General features: G+C 50.1%; 6 protein-coding genes across 6 annotated transcripts; 3 read left to right on the top strand and 3 right to left on the bottom strand.

Moving 5' to 3' along the window:
* Positions 1-1,827: 1,827 nt before the first annotated feature.
* On the bottom strand, positions 1,828-3,803 carry N7515_004496 (uncharacterized protein; the record flags this gene model as incomplete). Its single annotated transcript, XM_056665240.1, has 2 exons — positions 1,828-2,798; positions 2,852-3,803. The coding sequence occupies 2 exons, from the start codon at positions 3,801-3,803 to the stop codon at positions 1,828-1,830; spliced, it is 1,923 nt and encodes a 640-aa protein (XP_056522190.1).
* A 2,880-nt stretch (positions 3,804-6,683) lies between these two features.
* On the bottom strand, positions 6,684-8,207 carry N7515_004495 (uncharacterized protein; the record flags this gene model as incomplete). Its single annotated transcript, XM_056665239.1, has 3 exons — positions 6,684-7,054; positions 7,114-7,720; positions 7,785-8,207. 3 exons carry the CDS (start codon positions 8,205-8,207, stop codon positions 6,684-6,686), a joined length of 1,401 nt encoding a protein of 466 aa, XP_056522189.1.
* An 823-nt stretch (positions 8,208-9,030) lies between these two features.
* Positions 9,031-10,038, top strand: N7515_004494 (uncharacterized protein; the record flags this gene model as incomplete). The annotated part of the gene is made up of 3 exons (XM_056665238.1): positions 9,031-9,265; positions 9,322-9,668; positions 9,727-10,038. The coding sequence occupies 3 exons, from the start codon at positions 9,031-9,033 to the stop codon at positions 10,036-10,038; spliced, it is 894 nt and encodes a 297-aa protein (XP_056522188.1).
* Positions 10,039-10,858: 820 nt separating this feature from the next.
* On the top strand, positions 10,859-12,463 carry N7515_004493 (Major facilitator superfamily domain general substrate transporter; the record flags this gene model as incomplete). The annotated part of the gene is made up of 1 exon (XM_056665237.1): positions 10,859-12,463. The coding sequence occupies one exon, from the start codon at positions 10,859-10,861 to the stop codon at positions 12,461-12,463; it is 1,605 nt and encodes a 534-aa protein (XP_056522187.1).
* Positions 12,464-13,304: 841 nt separating this feature from the next.
* Positions 13,305-14,477, top strand: N7515_004492 (glycoside hydrolase family 16 protein; the record flags this gene model as incomplete). The annotated part of the gene is made up of 3 exons (XM_056665236.1): positions 13,305-13,395; positions 13,451-13,725; positions 13,791-14,477. The coding sequence occupies 3 exons, from the start codon at positions 13,305-13,307 to the stop codon at positions 14,475-14,477; spliced, it is 1,053 nt and encodes a 350-aa protein (XP_056522186.1).
* Positions 14,478-15,800: 1,323 nt separating this feature from the next.
* Positions 15,801-17,741, bottom strand: N7515_004491 (CAZyme family GT90; the record flags this gene model as incomplete). Its single annotated transcript, XM_056665235.1, has 1 exon — positions 15,801-17,741. One exon carries the CDS (start codon positions 17,739-17,741, stop codon positions 15,801-15,803), a length of 1,941 nt encoding a protein of 646 aa, XP_056522185.1.
* Between the last annotated feature and the right edge of the window lie 674 nt (positions 17,742-18,415).

The raw sequence follows: 18,415 nt of genomic DNA, 5'->3' as shown, positions 1-18,415 counted from the left end.
CATTGTACTCCCTTGAACTATCAGGGTCTAGACGCGGTCATGGTATTTTCCTACTGTGTAAATTCACCGAGTCACAAACCTGCCGGCTTCTGGGCGTACCGGAGAAAATATTAAGCCTGCTGTGCAAGTGGAACGCGAGATTCACCAGGTTTCATTCTTATTAATGTCTTACCTATTGTTCACGCAGTGTTTATTTGAAGGTCTTCTGCGACAAATAACATTCCTGGTCCTTCCTGTAGATTCTTTGTCCATGTGGAAGAAGCTTCAGAGGTTGGCCACAAATGGCTGATCATACCATGGTCGTCCCACGTCTGCATCCATGGATGAATCAATTCTCGGCCCGAGCCCGAACCCGAACCAACATCCATCTCGGCCAAACCCCATAGGTAGCATTAATCATCTCCACGAAGTCCTCAATGGGTTCAACCTCCTCGATACATGGTTCTTAACTGCCTTTTACCAGCTCCATCTGTAGGCGTGTGTCCGTCGAAACTGTTGCGTCTCCAGTCTGCTAGGTTAGCATGAGGCCATCCCAATATGACGACCTATTCTTGGTCTCGGAGACTCAGCAGTCACCTAGACACCAGCGCTGGAAACTTTATATTCCATATAGTACAAGCCGAGAAAGACTTATTATTTCTATCATGGTCTCTCTCAATGGGCTTCATTGATATAGCAAAGCGTGTAAAACATGCCCTGCATCTCTTGTCCGCGACCAGCCCTCTTCCACCATATACACCCCATTCACAGCAGCTTTATATGCAGCACTACAAACAGCAGATTCTTTTGCAAGCCAGCCATCCTCTTGTCGAGCTGGAGGAATTGAGGACTGGATTTCTCGTGTTGGGGACGACGAAGCTGAGTCTGGTTATGCTGGATGGTAGGTACGACAGTATGTTGGTTACTTTATGTACCCATGCGATGATACCTATAATTTGGACCTCATTTAAAGCAAGTCAAGGGGAGAGAAGACGTTTAGAGAAAGGAGAAGACGATTAGACGATTCCAAGATATCCATAGATATGGGCCTGTCACCTAGTTCAATAAGCTTTGGGTGGATCCGGGGTTAGTGGGGGATCCCGGATTGAACCTTGGGAAGATTCTGAGGTTGAGGTAACGCGCCCTCTGACAATTTCTGCGGTGGACGGTGGTGCAGAGTGAGTTCGAGCACTGCCCACCTGGGAAGAAAGAATACTGTCAGTTTAATCACCTTAGAGGACACATCGGAATCTAATGATACCAGGGACCAACTTTGCAGCGAAGACCTCAAACTTTTACTAGCTACGCCACCAGCGAAAGTGATAGATATTTCGAATGTTTTTGTGATTGATAATGTAAATGTAAACAGCAACTTGAACAAGCCATCACTCGTTAGAACGCGAAACCGCAATTTTTCAACTCCATAAATCCAAGGTATCACCAGCTCCCGCAACAGGCGAGTAAAGAAAAATCACCAGTCAATACATAGTATGACATGAGAATGTAAGAAGTTCCAAAATCAGAGGGCAACAGAAATATGGAATAGTAAATGCAAGGACATAAAGAGACCACTTTTAGGTTATCAGAACCAACATCGATCTTTCGCAGGCTAACAATGTGTAACAGGCCTACCTCGTGGTGAGGGGTAGTCACGATAAAGATAGCATGATGCAATGAGACCAGAGCGAAAAGCATGTGGCTCAACTATAGGTCGAAAGGGTCAAACGTATTAATGACCCTACGGTCAAGTCTGCCAGAGACTAGAAACAGACATAACAAATTTGTGGCCGTTTATCGTTGGTTTTGGCGGGATCCAAAAGTCGTGTAGTCGTGAGAAGTGAGAGACGCTCATAGAGGAAGCTGAGAGCGACGTTGCTGAGCATCCATCAGCTTGCGTCGCACAGCCTCGCCACCGACAATGCTGCTTGATTTGCGCTTGCGGGTGGGGGTGCGCTGGTCATTGTTCTTGGCGTGCCGGAAGACACTGGCAGGACGCGCGGGAGAGTTTGCGGGCATGAACTCGCGGTGCTGCGGAAGGCGGAGGAGCGCCTGGTAGCGGTTGTGGTTACGACGGAAAGCGGTGACGATGCCCTGGTCAAGGTGGTTGAGGAACCGCTCTTCGTTGTTGGCAGGTTCGGACTTGCGGGTGGGAGTAGGTGTGCCCACGGGTTTGGAGGGAGCGGACATCGGGGACATATGGGAATCATCATCATAATTCTGACCCATGTCATCGTCTTCGTCGGAGGAACCGTTGCCGAAGTCGATGAAGTCATCGACGTTAAGAGCAGCCTCTGGATCGTCTTCCTCGTCTTCTTCAAACGAGCTGTCGATGGTGAAATCCTGAGAAGGATAGAACGCCTCAGGGGGCCCCATGACCTGGCCTCCTGGTGTGAGATCATTGCCGAGAGCGGTCATCATGAGATTGGCACTAGAAGCCAACATTGGACTGAAGTCGGTCTGATTGGGCGATGCAAGTGCATCGGTGTCGCTCTCGTCAATCAAGTGGAGGGTAGTCTGGCGAGGGCTGGTGTTGGCAGTCCCCGGCATGCTGTTGGCGGCTGAGTCCAGCCAGTCGTGGCGAGAAGAGGCGTATGCGGGAATGATAACGAGATGCTTGCCAGTGCAGTCGACCAAAGCCACTGGTTTGTGGGGGTCGGCCACGAAGGTGCCCATGATAGGTCCTCGGCGGCGAGGAAGACAGTCGTTCTTCTCATCAACGGGAGCCAAAGAATCGGAAGAGTCCCGGCGGAGGAGGGATCGAGGGTGGGTGATTGTCGCTGGTGGGGGAAGATCCTCATCTGTGGTATCACCATCATCGCCTTTTGAAGGGTTAGCAAAACTCGAACGCAACATAAAGGACCGATTTTCGTACTCTCGTAGCCACTCAAGCTACCTTCGGAGGACCCGCCGTCGGACTCCACGTGGTAGATACTTCCATGACCGTAGTCAGCATCTCCAAACACTTCTTCTGAATGACGGCGGTGACTCGTCTGGTAACCACCATTATCGTTTTCAATCATGCGCCGCAGCTGGGGGTCCAAGCTGTCCTGTTGCAAGAAGTCGCCAATGATTTCATCATCGCTGTGCGAATCACTATCAGATGAGGAGTCGGATCGCTCCTCGAAGTGAACTCGCCGGGCAGCCGGCGTATCAACGGCTTCACTGGTCACCTCAGGCTCTCCAAAAGTTTCCATAACACTGTAAAGGTTCTCTTCATCGAAGAACGATGCAGCTGGGAGGAACATGTGGTCGTCGAAAGAAGTGATAGCCCACTGGTCATCCGCAAAGCTAGTGCTGGATAGGGGGCGGTGGGTTCTCTCTGACTCCACGATCATCATCTCTTCCATCTTCTCTACATCTTGGTCCTCATCTTCGGCGTCGGTGATGTAGTCTACAGCGGCATAAATGTCATCTGAGCTGTCATCAGATTCATTGGCATCACTGCTGTCACTGCTATCGTCGTCACTCATGACACGTCTTCGCTTGGTCTTTGCAGGTTGACGCCCCGCCTTATTGTTTCGTCGACGACCATAAGACGGGGCTCGGACTGCCGGTTCTTCCTCGTCATCTGCATCATCTTCCGAGCTATCTGCCTCCTCGCTCAAGTCTTCAAGGGACGAGACCGAAGAGACACTGGAGACGGATGAGGATGAAGCCCTCCGCTTTCTATCAACTGGCCTGGCATTGGATGCCTTTCTAGACTGATTAGCGGGAGACATTTCGAGATTTCGCACGATATTCGACTCGGGAGTCGAGGGACGGGGATGGCCGCCCTTGGCAGAGCTCTTGGGAGCCCGTTTAGACGAGTAAGCACTCTGCGGCATTTCAAGTGTGCGAGGTATTGAGAAGCAGTGTTTGTTTTGTTGATAAGGACTATTTTGGTCCTTGCGTTTCGTTGTTCAAAAGATCCGGTGCGTTCCAAAATGATCCAATGAAGTGGTCAAGGAAGAGGGGTAGTTCTTCCTTGGTGGCAAAAGGAACTGGTGTAGTTGGACCCGAAATAGAGATCCACAAAGGGGGGTTGAGTCGAGAATGGTGGAACGGAGTGGAGGTGGAGGAGATCGGAGGAGAAGCGGAGCGGAGGGGAGAAGTCTCAAAGATATTTTTCTTCGCGATGGAAAGCACCCGCAGTCCGTTGCGGACGCTGTAGTGCTCCTGTTGGGAGTGTTTTGAGGGGCAATTCCAACGCCTTTACTGGAGGCGTCGAAAGAGGATCAAATATCGTCAAGAAAGATTGAAGATCGGAGCTGCAGGACTGGGGAGCCGGCAGGGACAGGCTCCCCAGCGAGGCATTTACAGCTCAACGAAGGCCATTTGGCTGGTTCTTTGACGATATGTAAATGTGGTAAGTAATGAATTTGGGTGTAGTAGTTTCAAAAAATAGAATCAGGAAAAGTCCAAGGTAGATCAAGATGGGAGAGAAAGGGAAGAAGAAGAGAAGCCTTGGGAGGGCGATGGGGTCGACTTTTTTCCCTAATGAAGTGGGGGAGACTCATGATTGGCTACCTTCTACGACCGCCCATTAGTTGGCGCCGCTCACCGACTCTTTCTGGCCAATCAGCGACAGCCGAAAGTCGCAACGGGAGATTGATGATTTGAATGTTTCTTGTAGTTTAGTTCTTTTGGTTCTTTTGGTCTTAGGTGTTGCATTGGAATGTCATGCTGGGTTGGAAATATTGCCAATTACATCTGATTTGCATCAATTCCATTCAATGATAGGTTTTGCCTTTTGAAGGAATAAAACCCGGCCGAGTCCAGTCCGAACAAAACAAACCGAAAACGTCATGGGATAATCTGCAGTCTCTCTATGGCAAATCTATCATGACTCTCAGACTCTGTGTGTTCTCCGTATACGCAGCCTTTTCTATGCAAGTTACAGCGAATTGGCCCAAGCTTGAATCCTCCGTCAAGTTGGCAGATCATCGTCTCCTGCACTGAATATCAATAGAACGCTCACGGTGCAGCGGCTGACCTGTGCACCACCCGTGGACATAGGCACTGATGATTCATCGGATTCATCCTCAGATGGCGGAAATTTTCCCTTGTCTATGACACATCCCGAGATGAATCATATTGTTTGGACTTGACAATGCCACTGCGTATAAACAGAAATTTTCACTCATATGGGTTCTATCATTGGCCCGAGCAATAGATCCGGGCCACTGATGAGTGGCAAACAGAGCTCGACTCCATTCCGCCATGGCAATTCTGCCCGCCCCGCCTCCTCTTTTGCCCCAATCCTAACATTTGACTGCCCAACCACAACAGGCGGTAAAGAACTTGGACAACATGTCCGCTGCATGATGGCGTTTGGCTTGCATGAGATAGATCTACTTTGATATCTCTCTCCTATCGGTATGATAACATATTGAGATTCTTGTATACTCCGTACAGAGTGCCGACAGAGGTACGGAGACACTGTAATGTGCTCATGACTACCATAGCGGGTCAACCATTAGGCCTGGAACGGAAGATCACTCCGGTTCTTTTTTGTGTCCATTCTTGCCCCTGCAACCTGAAGTTCGGAAGCAATGCAAGATCATCTCTTTGCCCCGCAGTGGCTGCGAGGGAAATTTCTCTAGTGCCCCCAACGCCAATCAAATTCCTCAGGAAAACAACGTTCACAGCACTAGCGTTCTTTCACTGAAGACCACCTTGCAACGTGGTTGTCAATAATAATCCTCCACTTGGCCACTTCGATCGTCTTCTAGCTTGTAGCCTTCCCCACTTCTTCCATATTTGCAGGCAACACGTTTGCACCCGTGTCGGATATCGATACGAGCCGGGTACAATCGAGGTCAGGGCCCCTGCATTGGCATTTTTACAGCACCGACTTGGATAATTTAGCAAGCAAATACCGTGAAGAGACCTTGAAAGCGAATTTGAAGGCTCACCGTACACGCAAGAATGAATTTCGTTACGAACAGGGTGGCATCAGCCCACGACCGTTAATCTCTGGTATGGCCCCGCAAAATACAATAAGCTGATGAATGTCTCGGACAGATCACACGATTTATCGTTTATCCGGCACGTGAAAAGCCGAAACGATCTTCTATGCCGGCAGCCGGGTCAACCGACCTCCCCGTCTTTAACCACCGACAGCGCCTGTTGCGTAGGCGCGCGCGGGTGGTCAGTAGAAAGGACCCAAAGCTGTCAAAAAAATTTAGAATGCCCGGAATGGAGCTGACATGTCACCAGTTCCTCAGCCCCAATTTAGCACGGTAAACGGCAACGGCCAAAGCTCTGGAAACGAGGTACGATCATGTCATGCGTGGAGCTGGCATGGCAGTAAATACCAGCTTTCACGCATTTGGCTCGCAACTCCCCAGTGTGAGTTCAGTTCTCGCATGGGTATCGCAAATCGCCAACAATGCTCGTCTTGCCTGACTTCGACCTAATTGAGTTTAGCTTTCTTAGCTTATTTACATTTTCGGAAGGCGGAACGAAGATCAAGTATCCACTCTATTCTTGGCATTTCGAGCGTTCATTGACATTATTAGATTGAAGCTACGGAGTACCTAGCCTTAAACAAAATGGTAATCGAAAACACAATGAGTAGGTCCATATGATTAAGGACCCTTTGGGTCAGCAACTTGGATTCAAGACTCCTCAATTGATCAATCGCCACCAGAGGTAGGTGGGTGGGTCCTGTCGAGACAAGAGTCACAAGACAGAGTATCGCAGAATTTGGGTGAAATGGTAAGTCAAGTGCCAGGATAAGGAGCAACACTAGGTGAAGACTCTGTCTTTGCCCGACCAAACATAGACAGACGTGATTTCGATCGGGTAGGAGCTGGCGTCGGCCGGGTAACGTTCTGGACCTCGGGCTCTACCTCGGTGGGAGTAGATGCGATAGGAGCAGCCCGAGCCTCCTCTACCTTCCTCACGCCTTCACGTATTTCCTCAGACGAGGCGCCCTGAGGCGCAGTTGTTGTCAACGTCTGAGTGGGCCGGATTAGACCCTCGGACGTATCTTCATTCAGCTTGCTAATCTCTTCTTCCGTCACCAGGCGCTCGTTCTCCAGACGAACTTCACGCCCACGCTTGTGGCAGTACCACAAGACAAAGAGTAGTACTAGCGAACATTATATTTAGCGACCACACTCATTTGGTGACAAATGACTCTCAACTTACTGAATAAAGCCAATGACCACAGCACATTCATACCCATGACAGCAGGGAATCGAGCCTTCAAGAACGCCATAATGGAGCGCAGCATACCTACAAGGGCAGCTGGTTTTGACACAAGTTCCTTCAGACTTGGCATGTTGATTCCCATTTTCTCTGCAGCTGCAGCGGCCTTGCCCGCGTTCTCCATGTTGATGCCACTACTTCCGGCGCGCTCGGCCGCAACCGCAAGCATCTCCGGGGCCAGACTCTCGGTCCACCGCTCGGGAAGTTTCTCGATAAGCTTCTGCATGGGACTGGGAAGCTTCGTATAGGTTTCTTGCAGTTGACGATTTCCGTTCGTCAAGAGCATCTCCAGGTCTCCATAGGCAGTCGGAACTCCATTGACCAGGTCCTTGAAGATGAGCTTGAACTTTCGCAGAAGCTCCTGAGTTTCCTCGCTGATAGAAAACACGCGGTTGTTATCTGCTGCTAAATTCAAGCGCTCCAGAATGTCCGTCATATCCTCCGCATCTTTATCCTTTTGTGTATCTTTATCGTCGGTCGACGCATCCGAGGCGGTACGAGAAGTCGTTTCGGTCTGAGGCTTGTTTGTGGCATTGGCGTCTTGGTCCTGTTGCACATACCCGTGTCTTAGTGAAGTTCCCACAATGAATAAAGTTCGAATAAAAGTATACTTGGGAGTTGAAACGGCTATCGTTGGATGATTGACCTACCTTCTTCTCCGTATTCTTCTTCCAAAACATTGCACTCCATCTTTTCTTCTTCTGTGGCGCCTTTGAAGCTTCCAGTTGTAGTGCCTCTGAATCACTCGGAGTTGGTTGAGAGTTTTTCCTTTCTTGCCTACCCTCCTCACCAAGTTCTTTCCCAAACTCTTCCGCCGGCGAGTTAGGTAGTGGGATATTCTCAGCTTGTTGACTTATCGCAGGTTGCAGAGGCGCCCCAGCAGGACTCCCAGCTGAAGATTGTTCATTATGCTCTGTTGAACCGGGCACAGATTCTGGGTTGGCGGTGACTTCGCGCAGGTAGGCTTCATCTTCGGGCGTTAAGACAGGCTTAGGCGCACTGATCATCTGGGACGAACGTCGCCGGTTCTTCATTTGGTTGAGATATTGTAAAGCCATGTTGAAGAAGGAACTGATAAGTTATTAAGAGTAGTTCGGGCTGGAGTTTCGAAGTCCGTCGATGAAATGTCGGCGGATATAGACGAAAAAACAGATAAACGTTGAAACAAGAGGCGCGTGCTGAAGGCAGGGGGATGCGCGCGCTATGCGTATTGGTGATAGATCAGTTTTCCCAGCGGCTAGTAAATGATATATCAAATAAAATCATAGATTTGACATAGAATACAAAGATCAGCAGGTGTTGCAGCCAGCTGAATATCCTGCTACGTAACTTCATTCCAAAGGAAACTTCTTTTTGCTCACATGCGCACTCTTTCCCTTGTGATGATATCACCGGCTTGGCATCCCCGCGTCTGCCACCACATCATTGCACTGCCACAGCACCGCCACATATGCTAACAATCAACCCTACCCTGACCGTTTAGATGAATCAAGACCTCATGAGATATCTGTGCCTTTTGGCTTCCCGCACCTTTTCGAGGCGAGCAACCATAAAATTACCATATCCGGTGTGAGCGGTGAAAGGGCCTCTCAGTTGGGGTAATAAGGGCTCCTGGACCGAGATACCAAGTCCGTCCTCCGCGTGTTTTCCTTAACCGTTTCCTCGTAACCTCCTCTCTCCTCTTCCCTACTCCTCAAGGCTTACTCTCCTCGTTCTGATTTATTATTACCTGTCACCATAACGAAGTACCGGCCTTTAGGTTGCAATATTTCTACCATAAGCAATCGCCGTGGCGGAACTTTTGTTGGAGAATGGGTGACGCTGTGATGTGACCGAGCCTCAGGTCTTCCTAGCAAGATGTCTCGCTCAAGTTCGCGGAACGTGAACTTTTTCGATGGTTCGACAGGTGCCCACCTAGGTGGTGTTCGACAAAACGGGTCAATCACCAAAAGCAACTTTTTTCATATGCTTATGGACATCTTACTTGCCGTCGAAGCAATGATTACAATTAAGTCGAGAGCCACTGGGCAGCAAATCCCATTGAACACCGAACCATTAGAAGTGGGCGACTACGACATCTTTTGCGCCCGGGGTAAGTTCTATAATAATTGCAACAAAAACGGCGACGGATCTGGCTTACTTTGCTAGGCAATATCGAACTTACCGACGGTTTGTGCGTGCGACGGGTTATTTCTCATAGTAACAGTGGTCGAGAGAGCTCCTTTCGAGAAGACGTGCGGGCGCGAGACGGAAAATGTGTCTTGACTGGAGTGATCAACCCCGCCGCTAGTTGGGGTGACTGGAGCGGATACGAAGCAGCACATATCTTTCCTATGGAGAAGGAGGCGCTTTGGAAGCAGCATAATTTCGGCCGCTGGATCACGAATACCATGGGACGCCATAGCGCGACTATCGACTCCGTTCAAAATGGCATACTGGTCGGGGCACACATGCACGGCCCGTTCGATAACTTTCTGGTCTCCGTGAACCCCGATGTAAGTAATTTTGCCAACACCTTGGCAAGCTCTTAATGTTTTACTAATATACCTTTAGGATGGCTACAAAATCACTCACTTTGGCGGTGACGGCTGGGGTGTCGACGGCCGAGTATTGGATCCTGTATGCCGAGCCCCAAACGACCCCAACCGTGTCGCAGATAACTTGCTCCGTTGGCACTTCCGTCAGTCTGTGCTAGCTAATATGAAAGGGGCTGGCGAACCCATCTTCGAACATGACTTCCCCCCGGGCACGGATGTGATGAAGGAGATACTCCAGGGGCCGTGTTCGGTCGAGCGGATGGAGCTTGAGCTCTTTTCTCGGCTGCAAGGGACTCAGCAAGAGAAGGGCGAAATCGATATTCGCTAAGTAGCAAGGGCGATACACGGAGTAGGAAGGGTACACCAAGCGACGGCGAGGCACGAGATAGCGAAGGTCAAGGGATGGGACAGGGCCTATTGACATCTATTCTAGAGAGATGACGGTGCACTTCACAGCCGTGACGGTGTAAGACAGTTGCAGCATGTAGACCGGAAATCCCAGCGCCCACCGCAATCACCTTCTTGCGCTCCGGCCTTGCTGCATATATCCTTCGCCGCAGACGTTGCCGCTTCAAAAGGTGCAACCAGGCCGGAGTAACAATTCCTTGTGTCTGCGGAGTCACTGCCCGATACGCGACAGGTGACATGGAAGGATTGAGACATTTTGAGCTGACATGTCGACATTTAGGCTTGAATATTTCAAACAAACAGCGTTATCATTAGAAGTTGGGGAGGGTTTATGCTCATGAGTCATGTCAGGGGTAAGGGTTGAGATAAACAACGGGAACACGAGCATCTAGAACAGGCGAGCCATTCAGGCCTCTGCCTCTCCATGCGCCTCGCTGCATTTTTCTATTATCAAGCTTGTCCGCATAATCTGAGCCGACTGCCTGCAAATATAAAGTGAGAGATAGGTTTGAAGTTGGGCGGGAGTTGGGCCCGAATACGAAGGGCCCGAGTGCTAGCAGAATGCTTAGCGTTTGCTTGTTTGCCCCACGTGGAAACCGAAATTTCTTGCCGAACATTTCTTCTTCCAACTTCTCCCATCTTTACTCGCATAGAGGCTAAATTTGTTTGATTTGCATACACAATGTCTCCCTGACGTGTTAAACAGGTCGGGTTTTCAAATCAGATACCGATTTTGAAAAATGTACGACGATCTGGGCCTCAATGGCACGGAGCGCATGTGCATCGACGGGGAGGTGACGCTGATTCCCGAGCCAACCAACTCTCCAAATGACCCTCTGAACTGGAGCGCCTTCAGGCGGTACTGGCATGCATTTATGGTTTTGTTTTTCGTTGCCCTGACCGCGGCAACTTCCAACTCTGCCGGCACCGCCGGGAATGGCATGAACGCCGAATTGGGCATCACGTGGGACGACATCAATATCGCTGCTGGTGTTTTGTTTGTCGGTATTGGCTATACCACCCTGCTGCTTGGCCCGGCGCCCTTTTTGTATGGGAGACGTATCTCGTACTTGATTTGTCTGATGTTCTCCGTCATCGGTTCCATCTGGTTTGCCCGCGTGCAGACTGTGCAGGACAATATTTGGAACCAGCTCTTCGTGGGTGCCTCCGAATCTTGCGCGGAGGCTCTCGCCCAGCTGTCTCTTTCCGATCTGTTCTATCAGCATCAAAGAGGTCTTGTCCTGGGCTTGTACATCCTCGCCACTAGTATTGGTACTTTTATGGGACCGTTGATATCCAGCTTCATCACCGACTCATACCTGGGGTGGAGATGGACCGGGTGGCTTGCTGCGATCATCTCTGGAGGTCTAATCTTCATCTTCTACTTCACGTTGGAGGAAACTTCCTTTGATCGGAACAATCCTCTTCATGGACATGCTACGTCCAAGACCGAGCCGGCGTCCAACGATGTCCCTTCGGAAGAAAAGGAGAAAACCGTTGCAAAGGTGCAACCGATGTCCTCCGACCGTGAAGTCGACGAAGAATGCGGCGGAAAGGAGAAGAGGAAGACTTATTTCCAGCGCATTGCTCTGATCACCCCATCGCCAACCTTGGTCGGAACAGGTTTCAAGCAGTACTGCCGCCGCCTACTACACACACTGCGTGTCTTCACCTTCCCAGCAGTCCTCTACTCGGGCCTTCAATGGGGAGCCCAAGATGCCTGGTTGACCTTCTATCTCACCGTCGAAGAAGATAACTGGTACGGAGAACCCTGGAACTACAGCAACACCGCAGTCGGTATCATGTGCGTGCCGACTCTCATCGGGGCAGTCATAGGCTGCATTTACGGTGGATGGTTCTCCGATTTCTTCGTTGTGTGGATGACCAGACGCAACAAGGGCATCTTCGAGGCCGAGCAGCGTCTCTGGCTCCTGTTGCCTGTTGCATTTATCGGCCCTGCTGGTCTGATGCTGTTTGGAATTGGTTCCGACAAAGGCTGGGATTGGCACATGCCGTATCTTGGATTGGGATTTGTCGGCTTCGGCTTCGGCTGTGCAGGTGACCTCAGCATGGCGTATCTCATGGATGCATACCCAGAAATGGTGCTCGAAGGCATGGTCGGAGTCTCCGTCATCAATAACACTATCGGCTGTCTTTTCACGTTCACGGCTCAGAAGTGGTTGGATGCGCAGAGTCTGGCGCAGGTCTTCATTGCGCTTGGCGTCTTGAGCTTCTTCTTCCTGATGACCACTGTCCCGATGATATACTGGGGCAAGCAGTGCCGGAAGATGACTCGGAAGCAGTATGAGGCTTTCTTGCGGCTTCGTGATGGACCAGCCAATTAGTGGAGGGGTGTCTAAGTTGACATCAATCTCTTGTTTTGAACATTGTGCACAAAAGTACAATACATGTAATCATTTGTTGTTTGGGGCCACTATCAATCATATATGTATAGGAGTTTCATACCCGTTCCGACTTGAATTAACTATTTTTTATTTCTTTAAGGAAAGCATTACGAACCATGGACCTAACAACTGCAAGAGAAACAGTTGTCACGGGGGGCGTCAATAGAACCGACCAATAAGCATACAGTGAGACTGAGGTGAAACGAGCACGAAACACGAAACACGAACATGTGCAATTGATGCAATTGACAAGGAAAGCCCCACCCCTGGATCTTGGAAACTTGCAGATAAGGGCGAAACAGAAAAAGGAGAGCGATCGGTCCATCTCGATTCCTTGAAGTTACTCAGACATGACGATCGCCCAGCCCCCGGGCCCCTCTGATCTCCTTAGTGCACCGATTCTCAGGGGAAGTGCATAGCCCTGGGGCCTCAACACGCAAGCTGCTCCAGTCATGCAACCATGGAAGGTTTTTAAGTGGGGCTTCGATTGATCTTCAGCATATCCGCGACTAAGAATCATTTATACACACATCTTTTGGTCCTGCTCCACGATGTTTCTGTCCCTAGAGCCAATCATCAATCTCCCTTGCTGCATCTTCGCTGGTGGAGATGACGTCCCTGGGATTCGAGCACTTGATTAACGCAGCACATCCACGACCCAGATGAAATTTCTCCATTGACCTTGCCTACAATTTTCTACCAATTCGGTCTGGCTTTGTCTGCCATTGTCTTGCTTATCGTACTTCATTCAGTGACACTCCGTTGCTCTATCAGCATCACTATGGTTCTCAAGTCTTACTATCAATGGGCTGCTGTCGCCCTGGCTGGGACTGCTACTGCACAGACTAGCACTACCTGCAATCCTATGAAGAGTATGTAATATCTGCTACAACTTACCACGAAACGGATCTAACAATCGATCTCCAGAGAGCTGCCCAGCAAATACCGGTCTCAATAAGTACCATTTCAACGCCGACTTGACCTCTGGCTCCCTTGACCACTGGAAAACCACGGCCGGAAAAGTAGACAGCGACGACCTCGGCGCCAAATTCACCGTTGCGAAGCAAGGGGACGCCCCAACACTCGAAAGCGAGTTCTACATCTTCTTCGGCCATGTCGATGTGAGGATGAGGACCGCCAGCGGCACCGGCATCATCAGCACATGGATCCTCGAATCCGATGATCTCGACGAGATCGACTGGGTAAGCCACCCAGCAGCCTTCATACATGAACACCATCAGATAAAACCGACTAACACCTAACGCAGGAGCAAATCAGCACCTACGACTCAAAAATCCAAACCGACTACTTCGGCAAGGGAAACACAACCTCCTACGATCGCGAAGGAACCGTAGCCGTCTCCAAACCAGAGGATACCTTCCACACCTACTCGATCGATTGGACCTCCGAACGCATCGAGTGGTCACTCGACGGCAAAGTCGAGCGCACACTCAAGTATGCCGATGCAGTGGGTGGTCAGAACTACCCACAGACACCCATGCGCGTCCGCCTCGGTATCTGGGCCGGAGGTGACCCAGATAATGAGGAGGGTACCATCGAGTGGGCTGGCGGAACCACGGATTACAGCAGCGGTCCGTTCTCCATGTACATTGAGTCGGTGGATATCGTCAACTATAACCCGGCGGCTGCGTACGAGTACACCGATATGACGGGTTCTTATAAGAGCATCAAGGCTACCAATGCTTCGATGGCGACGAACTTGAGTTCTGATGATTCGAAGTCTGATGATTCCAAGTCTGGTGACTCGAAGTCCGATGATTCGAGCTCGAGTACCACCGCGAGGAGGTCTGCTTCGTCTCCGGAAGGCTCGGCTTCGGTTTCTCACTCGGCTTCGCCTTCTCCGTCGGCTGAATCTGCGGCTTCTTCTATTCGCGCTGTCTCTGCTGTTGTCATTGCTTTGGTCTCGGTTATTGCTGGTCTGGTCCAGTTCTAGGTGGTTGTGTTTGGCATGTGTGTGTATAAACCTTGTATGATTTCATTGGTGCTTCGGTCTTGGTAAATAGATGCGTCAATTTTGATTTTGGACTATTACTGTTCGTGGATGTACATAGATTCCATGCGAAACAGACATTCCTTTGCTCTTTCCCTTCGAGTCTGCGACCGAACCTTCCTACTTAGAGAGTTTACACGCGGTAAACAGACACAAATGGCAGGCGCTACCTCAGCACTCCCTCCCGGGGCAATGACACGGGGCCCCTCTTGCCAATCATGCCGAGACTCATCCACAGCAGCGCATAACGATAGAGGCCAAGTATCGGAAATTATTCTGATATGCTCGGGTGATGCCAACGTATGCCCTAGAGTCTGTGTAGCATGGTCTCGCGGCTGTCGGGAGGGAAAGGAACGCCGGAACTGGTTCAGTGGTTGGGAAGGGGGAAGTTGACTTGTGTTTGGAGTAGCTACGAGGCTCAAAAAGAAAAAGAAAGCATGAATTTCCATGAAGGGCAAAGAAAAAGAAATGTGCATCATCCGTGAATCGAACACGGGCCTCGTCGATGGCAACGACGAATTCTACCACTAGACCAATGATGCTAGTTCATGTGTGCGGACTCGGATGTTGGCAACATAAGCGGGCGATTTAGCCGAGCTATGCAGCAAGACGGATTCAACGGTGCATGTTTAACGCCTTAATCTCCCGGGCTTGTCATGAAATTTGATTCCATTGACCACTTTTTGGGCTCGGGCCTCTTAGTCTGAGGCAGTGAAGGAGTCTGGACACACGGGAAACATTCAATGCTGCCACCAAAATTTCGATATATATTTAGTCCAACTTGAGTCCACCAACTCACCTCTACCAAACCTAAGTCCCGAATACTGACTTATACACTGCCCGAGAATTCTAAAAAGGTAGAAGAAGATATCATGTGGGATTCTCAATATCAATGCTCGCTGCGGAGGGTTTAGGAATGGAAGCGAGCCCAGCGAATGGGAAAAGAAAAAGAATTCAACCTGGTTAGTAGGTCACCCGGATGACCGGGGGGTAATCCCTGTTGATAGGACGGGATTGGAGTTTCTCGTTGCTCGTTGATTGAAATGGAATCATGTGTGAAGTTATACTGATGCAGGTGAAGGCAATGCAATCCTTCTCATGACAGGGCATTTACTTTTTACTACTGTACGATCAGAACCTCAGTTTTGTATACACGACAGAACCCGCTGGCACGTATTGATCAAAGATATGAAATAAATACAGGAAAATGCAACACTACAACACCAACACCATGCAACGAAAATGCAAGGAAAACGCAAGAGAGGGTCATTGCTGATTCATGCCCAGAGGAGGATTGACCAGATCAACTATAGCCGGAGGAAAAGGGTATACCTCATCGAACTGGTCCAGCTCACTTCCATCGCCACTATACCCAATGCTATCGCGGTTATCATCAATGATTCGCCCGTACTCGAGAAGCAGAAGATAGAGGTAGATATCCAGATCTTCGCTGCGCAGCGCATGCTGGGCCCACTCCCGGCCCTGTGATGCAAGCACCTTGGCCTCAAAGTCATGACTCTGGATATAAGGCTCGCTGATCGTGAATGCATCATCGGGTGATGTTTGCGGATCCACACCAAGGAAGTAAGTCATCAACCCGTACAGATCATCATATCGATTATCCATAGGAACAAAGTGGCGCCAGGCGAAGAGCCGTGAATCGTGCCATTCTCGGAAAATAGTAGCTTTGATCCCTAGGGATTTGCTAAGCAAAAAGGCACGCCAGCGACCGGAGAAACTGTGTCCGTCGATGTCGACGAGGTATTTCGTTTTGAATTGCCGGCTGAACGCCTCGGCCGGTTTGAACGTCAGGATGTTGTCGTAGAAGGAACAGTTCGGTATACAGCCCAAAGCCTCGGTGAAGCCAACATCGAAGTGGTCCGAAGAGAATTTGTCAGGGTAGAAATTGGAGTAGTTCCGATAACGGCCCATGCTCGTTTCCGAGAGAATGGAGACCGTCTCTGATCTCATCTCTGTACTGTTTGTAATGTGCACGAATCGTTGGCGGTGCATCTGCTGCCAGTTATCTGCAAGCTGGACACCGCCGGAAGTGACGCCGCGCCAGAGGAGAGAATCTGCCTTGTCGTCCCACTCGTAGTCATGTCGCGAGTTGTACGTGTATCGCTTGTCGAACAGGAAATACATATTGGCAGGGAAAAGGATGTCGTTGTTCACGCTGACCTTGCACTCGCTGAAAACTGGGATCAGTTTCCTTGTGATGAGATTGCTGGATGCTGAAAACAAGAACCCGTGTTTGTCCCCGAGGACGGGGCCGACGGTGCATAGGTCGGAGGCAGCGGTGAAATTAGATATGAATCCACCGGATGACGACTTGTATAGTCGGTTGGCATCGTCTGCAGTAAAATTGTCACTGCGAGCGGGAGAGCTAGGGTCACAGGACTCTTTGGCGTAGTCCATATAGGGCTTCCCAGCGATCGAGAACCAAGATGGGTCAACGCTATCGGCGACAGTAGAATCCGCTTCATAGAGATGCTCCATGCCCGAGGTAAATTGATCCTTGGCATCGATGGGCAAGCTTCTGGTGATGGCTTCGGTGCGGAGATATTCCTGGTTGTCTTCAAATGACACCATGACTCGTGGCTGGTCCATGATGTTGAGCGCAATGTCCATGTCCGGCAGATACCGGGCAATCCGTTTCATTGACTTCCTCAGCGTCTCGATTCTCCAACCTTCGATCGGAGAGTAGACAACCTTCTTGTTGCGAATTTGCAATCCTGCAATGCCGTCGCTGGTCTGTAGCTTAGCTGCCATTTGTCGAATTTCCGCCGGAGGAACCGCCCAGAAAGGCCGCAAATCGCCTGTGATCTGCTGGAAGTCGTCCACGTTGCGTACATTCTTTTTGCGTGCAAAGATGTACCATTCCTTGAAGCCGGGAGGTGGGTGTCGCCCGTGGGTTTCACGGTATTTAGCGACCGTCTGGCGGAAACTCATCGACCGATCACTGTCATATGCCAACCATTTCTGGTTGGCCTCTCCCATGAGGTCGGCGATAGGGTGTTCATCGTTCGCAAATTGGCCGATCACGGGGCTCGTAGTTGCAGTGAAAAGGTCGAAATTAGGGAGTCTGATGATGGAATCGTCGACAGCGTCTGTGAGGTAGAGGAGGTTGAGACAGCATATCGAGATCGCTGCGCAGGCTAATAAGAGGTAGAAAGACCTGCGATTTCGAAGGGAAAAGCCGAGCATTGGGAACGGGTCCCCGGGTCGGGTAGCTTCTAGTCCCGCACTAAATTTCGGACGATCTTTCAGGGATTATTGTAGAGGCAGAAGCCGAACCACTGAGGTCATGAAAAGGAAGCGAAAAGGAACATGATTTTCACAAAATTGAAAGCCGAGTGGAGGGAAAAGAAGAAAAAGCCATAATCTAACAACCCCCCCCTAAAGCATCCCATTCCCAGAGCCCAGTCCTCGACGCCAAGGGTTAGGGAGCAAACTCCATAATACGGTTTCTTGGCTGAGCTGGTTGTGGCCAACGATACATTCTATGATTCTACCCACTGAGGGGAACTATGGAAGCTAAAGAGAACCAATTGTGTCGCTCTCTATGTACACATGGTATCCATAGCATATCTGATTACCTCAAAGGGGAGCTGCATGCGACGATCAAAGAAGGTCGAAGGAACCCTCGTGGCCGGGCCGAGCGGCGTGCCAATCTGAACTCTGGGCCGCTAAACCCGAGTTGATACGGAATCAAATTTTATTTGGATACAAGAAAGCCCTGTATTTGACACAAAACACGTGTGCTTCACATGATGTCTCACCAATTGAGATTTGAGGCGTATCTAATTTGACACGACGTCTTTATCGTTTGTTTATTTCGTCAACTACCTATTACTGTGTACATAGTTCGGAACTTGTAC

This window comes from Penicillium bovifimosum (genome assembly GCF_028826915.1).
Source record: "Penicillium bovifimosum strain IBT 22155 chromosome Unknown utg000004l_segment0_segment0, whole genome shotgun sequence".
Lineage (NCBI taxonomy): Eukaryota > Fungi > Ascomycota > Eurotiomycetes > Eurotiales > Aspergillaceae > Penicillium > Penicillium bovifimosum.
The sequence above is the reverse complement of the archived record's forward strand: the minus strand, read 5'-3'. Positions and strand labels throughout refer to the sequence as shown.